The following is a 6,635-nucleotide window of genomic DNA, read 5'->3' on the forward strand; positions in this document are numbered from 1 at the left end:
GCCAGCAGTTTATCTCTGTGGTGAGATGGGACGAGTCACCGGAAAGACAGCAGAGGGCCCTGCAGGGGGAAGTAGACAATCTGAAAAGAGACATGAGATTTTTCTTTTCTTTTTTTGTAAATAGTGTCTTTTTCAGTGAGGCTGCTTTTGTACCTGATCGTTTTAATACCACGCTTAATTATACATTGATTTCTGCCTTTGTACTGCCAATGTGAAAAAACTAAGAGCAAGTCATATTTTGTATTTACCTAAAATAAAACTAATACACATGCAGCCAAACCAGGCATAAAATGAAAAATAAAAAAACTCACTTCCCTCCAGAAGCAAATATTGCTAATGCTTTTTAAATGTATTCTTCGAGAAATTTTCCAATCATACACTAAGCATATATGCATACTTATTTCCTTTTCTAAACGCAAATGGACTCACCTTTTAAATATGACGTTGCCTGTATTTAAGGAAATAATATTACAAATGTATTGAAAGAGAACTATCACCTCCAAATTAAAATTTTTCTTTGGATTTTTATTAGATTCACATAAATCAAAGAACATATTTACTTGTACCCAGAATATAGTGTAACATGCCATAAGTCGTAATTTAACATGCAGTAAGAACCCGTGAAGTTGTCTGGCCAAAAGCAGCATTCTTCTGTTGGGAACGATTTTACATTCTCTTATTCTGGGTGAATTCCAGATGTTGGGTTTTATTCTTCGTACAATGGTACATTTACAAGAGGTACAAAACACTGAGCTTTCGAGGCTATGGTAAAGCCTCGAAAAAGGCCTATTGGTCTTGTTAGAATAGCCTCTTTGCAACCCAGCGAATTAATCCGATTTCTCTTTTCTCAGCCCACACTTACTTCCAACTTAAATTTTATAGGACTGGTCTCCCCATGCACTACCCACCCCCTCCATCCAGAGCATTAAGGAAGTAAAGGACTGCAGAGTTCCGTGTGGTAAAACTTCAGGACTAATCTGCTTAAGAGAGCTGTGCTTAGAAAAGTTTAGGCCGAAATGTCACATCTATGTGGCTTTCCATGAACTTTGAAGATAAGGTTCTTCAAATTCACTCGATTATCTCCCTTTATTTAGTCAAGTGCACTTGGCTGTAGCACATGCCTTTTCCTGTGGGTCTTGGGCTTGGCTTTTTTTTTTTTTTTTTTTAATGTTGGTTGGTCCACTGCAACCCGGAGCTGCACCCAGCATACCAAAGTTGGCCTGTTACTCTTCAAGCACTGGCAAGTTCCACAGCGGTGTATTCCATGAGAGACCATGGTTCAGAGTAATTTTCATCCCTTATATGTGGCAGACCATTTTAGAAAGCCTAAAACACTAACATTTCTGCAGGCTTCTCTTTTAGCTTCCTGACCTTTCGGTAACCCCTGATGGCCAGCATGGCCCCCAGGGCAAAGATCCCCACGGCCAGGACAGCAAAGACGCCAGCTCCTATATCTCCCGCGTGGAACGAGCAGCTGAAACCGTGGTAGCCTTTGCTCTGGTACAGCGCCTCCCTCGCCTTACACACGGGCGAGGCGTAGGCGGCGGAGAGGGAGTGGAAGTAGAAGTACAGAGCAGGCACGTACGCCCCGGCAATGAGCGTGTCCAGCAAGCCTTCAACCAGCAGCCACAGAGGACAATGCCATGGGACCCGCAGGACGCCTACGGCGATAAAAAGACAGCAGAAGGCCATGAGGGCTCCACCGTAGGCCATTGCCGCTGTGACCGTGGGCAGCTTTAGCTGGTAGAACTGGACGTCCAGCTGCTGTGCTTTCTCCCCGTCAGCACCATCGAAACCACTGTAAGCCCCTCCGAACTGGTAATAATAAATGCCCCCCAAGCTGGTGATGCCTGTGTAGCCCCCTGTGGAACTGTAAGACACAGAGCTGCAGGCCAGGATCAGCAAGTTCAGGAGAACCTCCAGCATTTGGCAGCAGGCTGCAAAAGAAGGGCTCGTTACCATTTTGAAAGATGCGATCTCACACCTGGAGACTTCCACCTTGAGGCTTATCTTCCCCGGGGCAGCTCAAACCGCAGCTGGCTCTTGCTTCCGCCCCCTGGAAGGCCTGAGCAGCCAAAGCTGCATTAGATGGTAGCAGGGAACTGCGGTTTCCAGAAATGATGTCAGAGATACTTTGGACTGAAAAGAGTAAGTCCCAGGTCGGGGTGCAGGACAATGGACTGAAGAGTAAGTCCCAGGTGGGGGTGCAGGAGAAATCAGGCCAGTGAGCAGAAAGAAAGGCATGCTGTATGGAAGGCAAGAGCATTCTCTGCCCCAGCCTTTCTCTGCCAGAAAGACTGAGAAATTGTTATCTCCGCTTTCGATTTGTTAGGTGGCTATCTTCAGTCTGAAAAAGGAGACTTCTCTAAGTTTGAAGGAAATTATATTATAGAACTTAAAAAATATATAATGAAGTTAGAAAAAAGAATGGAAGTTATACACCAAAACCTTAACTGTGGTTTACGTGTATTAGACATAGCAAAGATTAAGTTAATCAAACCCGTCGGGCTAACGGAATTAAAGAAATCTAATTGGTTTTATTGTTTTTAGATTTAATTCAGTATTTTTTTAAGTATAACTTCGTTTTCTTTAATTTCCTTGGGCCATGATATTTTCCCAGAGCTGGATTCCTTCAGGGCCCCTGGCTCCTCTATCTTGGATAAGAGTGCCAGCTCTTCCAGCAAAGCTGGCTGCTTTCCTTAAAATCAGCTTTACTGAGATAGAACTTACATACAACAAAACGGCCCATGTGAAGCATGCAGCTTGAGTTCTGGCACATAGTCATGTAATCACAATCCAGACAGAGACCATTTCATCTGCCCGGAAAGTTCTCTAGAAAGTGGACCTTCGCGGTCAATCCCTAACCTTCCTCCTCGGCAACCACTGATCTGCTTTCTGCCTTGAGGGGTTAGGTTTGCCTTTTCTAGAAATTCAAGTAAATGGAATCACACAGTTATGTACTCTTTAGTTGTGTGGCTTCTTTTTCTCAGCATAATATAAAGCTGGGTGCTTCTGAGCTGGAAACTGTGCATGCTGGGAGGGTTCCAGTGGGTCAGCTTTCGCTTTTAGAGAACCAAATTTTGTGCCCGGTGCATCTGGTCCATCCACACATTCTCTGATTGAAATGCTGTGCTCTCATGTGTTATCTTTATATTCTACAAATTTCCCCCAAAATGCAAAGAGCATTTTTTAATTATAAAAATAACACATACTATTTTTAAAAAGTAGATGAAACAAGTACATATAATGAAAAAATGATCTGAAATCCAACAAATAAAAAATACACAGTTACCATTGTTTTTTCTTCTGGACTTTATGCCATATATGCATAATTTTTGCTGTTTATTCGTTTGTTTAGGTAAGAACAAGGTCCCACTCTACTGTTTATATAACCTATTTTTTCACTTAAGAAAATAATGTGAACATTTTTTCCATCTCAGCAAAAATAAAAATCTATTTCATAATTTTAAAGGATATAATGAATACATATCATGATGATTTTAAATACTTCCAATGTAAAGGATATTTAGGTTTTTCCCAACCTTTTGCTATATAGGAGCAAATATATGCTATATATTTTTTTAATAGAATGCGAAGAGGACACAAGTCCCTTATTTCTGTTTTAGGTTTAACAGAACCAGAAAAGAATCACAAGGAGGGACGTCCAGGGGTACCTGTTTTTAAAAATAAAGGCTCAGAAGCTCTCCAGGCCTTCTTCACCTCTTGAATCTCTGGTACCCCCCTCCCCCACTCCGACTCTCTCCTAAGAAGCAGTAGTTCATTCATGGTTATTCCTTCCTCTGACTTAGGGTGAATCCTTCAGATTTGTTAATGGGTTAACATTCTTAAAGTCAACTGTGGTTTGAAATCTTGGCGTGAGCTCAGTCCAGATAAGTACTGGGTTAGGATATTAAATAAGTACTGAAAAGGAGTGACTGAGAATATAAATTGGGGGAAAACATCCACAATTGTCCCCCCTGAACCTTTCTAGTGTGATCGCAAGTCAATGCCACTGACTGGGGGAGCCATCTCAAAACCTAAATCTCCAGGTTCTGAGAGAGAGACAAGCACCACTGACTCTGGGATGACGACTTTCTTGGGAGAAAATGAAATTAAACTTCTAAAGATGGTATGCGAGTAAGGCTACAAGCTGAATGCAAACATCATCCTAATTTTTTTTTTTTTTTACAATTTCCTTATTACGCTGGCCTAGCTCTCCTCTGATCTATGACCCTTTGAGCACTAAGGGTCTAAAGGGAGAGGGAAAGAACAAAAGGGAAAGGAGAACCCGCTCCAGATGCAAATGGGGGGAGCCAGGAGAGGAGCGGGAAATGTACCTTTTTCCCAGGGAACACGCAACTCCTCATGGGTCCCTCCAAATAAATGAGCACAGCCTGCACACGCACAGGATTCCTGGTGATCTGACACGCACACGTGACGCTTGCACTTGCTTTTTCTCTCATCTTTATCCTCAGCACGTGAAGATTTTAATCTCTAAGGGGTTTGACCGTAAAAGTGGATTTAGAGCCTCTCTCTTTCCGTCAGTGTTCTAGTGTTCCGCGGAGCTTCCTAAGCTAGGATGACTCGTAGCCCAAACTTCGGGGTCTCCCCTGGAAGCTGGAGAGGGCCACAGCTGCCTCCCACTTTTGCCAGTTTGCTGGAGGAGGACATGATTTCACCGATAAGGAAAAGAAGTCATAAAAGATGTACTCCAAGACGAGGGTGAAAGTGTTTGGGTGACCTTTATCCAGGCATGCATCTCCTGTTTGAGAAAAGTTCCTGGTGTTGAATGGCTGCTTCTCTTAACACAACACCGTATTGTGTATTTATATGGGTCTCTGCCTGCCCAGAGATCTTTATAAGCCCTCATTTGTTAGCTTCTGGCTGCTGAGCCATCCTTTTGCTAGCTTGACTCAGAAACCCAACATCTAGGCCCAAAGCCAAATGGCTAGAAGCAAACAAAGGTAAATCAAGGTGTGCTTTGGTCAGGAGCCTCAAGGTCTGCCCTCTCCTCCTGATAAATCAACCACGAAGAAAACATATCTCTATATAGAAAATAGCCTCTGGCTTATTCCTATTATTTATATCATCAAGAAAAGAAAAAGGTCAAGCAAGGAAACCATTTCAGGCCGTAGAGTCAAGCTCTAAGTTTCAATTCCAGTTCTTTCACTAAATAGCTGGATGACTTTGGGTAACTTACTATACCTCTCTGAGCCTCAGGAGTTGTTGAGAGAATTAAAAGCAACAAGATTGTGCCAACATAGGTAAACTAAAGTGAGGATTCTTGTACCAGGATTGCCTATATAGCTCTTCAAAGAAAGTTGTATATAATCCTATAATCATGTATATCATTGTAATCATCCTAAAATACATATTCAGGTATAAGTTTGATTTCTCTCCCTTAGGCTGAGAATTTCTCTCTCTTAGTTATATGCAGCCTAGGAAAATTTCTCACCTAATCATGTGAGCTATAAGGGATCACCCTGACAAACCAGATTTTCTTCATTGCTGGCAAGGCCAAGACTGGTGTTCGGATGGGACCTCTGGGAAACCACATTTGGAACTGACAGTTAAGTGTTTTTCAAACTCTGGGCTCTACTAAGCGTGGTGTTTTGGTTTTGTTTTCAATCAAACAGGAATAGAATAGAAATAATCTGTGCACTTGGTATGTAATAGGGTAAGTATTGTTTCACAGCATATTTGTGTGTGTGTGTGTGTGTGAACTCCATCTGAATGTAAAATATGTTTCTTACTGTGGATCTTAGTCAACAAAGTTTAAAAGCCATGATGGAATGTTTAAGCATCGGATCTCTTGTCGTGAGCTACAACCTAACTGCCCCCTCCAGGTGACTTTCCTAACTCAGACCCCAGTGCCTGTGTGAGAAGCACCTGAAACCTAGCTGCACCTTTCAGACGCTTCTACCTGTTTTGTTTGTTTGTTTGTTTAGAAAACAAGAACCTCACGCAAGCATGGAAATGAAAACGCTAAGAATCCAATTCTACTTGAATTTTTGCTTCACCAGTTCAGACCCCTTCCAGAACCATTGGCGATAGTAAATGGCCAAACTACCTCCAAAATGGCTCACCTCTCCCAGTACACAAGTATCTGCATTTGTGGCAATCCAGGAGTCCTTCAGCCTCTGACTGGTAATATTCTACTTCCTCTTGTCCAGGCCCGGGGTTCGAGGGCAGATATCTCCCTGCAGTGTGGTCACTATAACCAAAAATACATGGCCGTTAGGGGGACTCAAATTCAATAGCTTATTCAAGTTTAGAACGCTGGACACCTCGTGCTGGGCCCAGACATCAAAGAATGTGCAGAACAGAAACAAAATTTGCCATAGTGTTTCATACTCCAGGGAATTCTCTGGTTTAGTGACCTCACAGGGCATCTAAACACTTGGCTCAACTTCACTAACTACTCCCATTACTTATCCTTATAATTTTGAGCACCACATTCAATGCTGGTTTGTCAGCCTGTGAGAACTATCTAACCAGGTAGCTGGGAGCAGCTTTCGTGGGCTTCTCAGTTTAGCATGAACCAGGCCACTTCAGATCTGTTTTGCATTCACAAGACCAATGTCCAGGCTGAGGACTAGGATACTAGTTTATAAAACAAACTAAAAAAGCAGCTC

At 42.5% G+C, this 6,635-nt stretch overlaps 1 protein-coding gene across 1 annotated transcript in view; it reads right to left on the bottom strand.

Annotated features, from left to right (window-relative positions):
- Positions 1–504: 504 nt before the first annotated feature.
- Positions 505–6,635, bottom strand: part of MARVELD3 (MARVEL domain containing 3) — a 23,052-nt gene continuing 16,921 nt past the window's right edge. Inside the window, exon 3 of the mRNA XM_006909829.3 lies at positions 505–1,937. Coding sequence (XP_006909891.1) covers positions 1,327–1,937 — 611 coding nt within the window. The 3' untranslated portion in view covers positions 505–1,326. The remainder of the gene's footprint in view (positions 1,938–6,635) is intronic.

The sequence above is a fragment of the Pteropus alecto genome, unplaced genomic scaffold (assembly GCF_000325575.1).
Source record: "Pteropus alecto unplaced genomic scaffold, ASM32557v1 scaffold42, whole genome shotgun sequence".
NCBI lineage: Eukaryota > Metazoa > Chordata > Mammalia > Chiroptera > Pteropodidae > Pteropus > Pteropus alecto.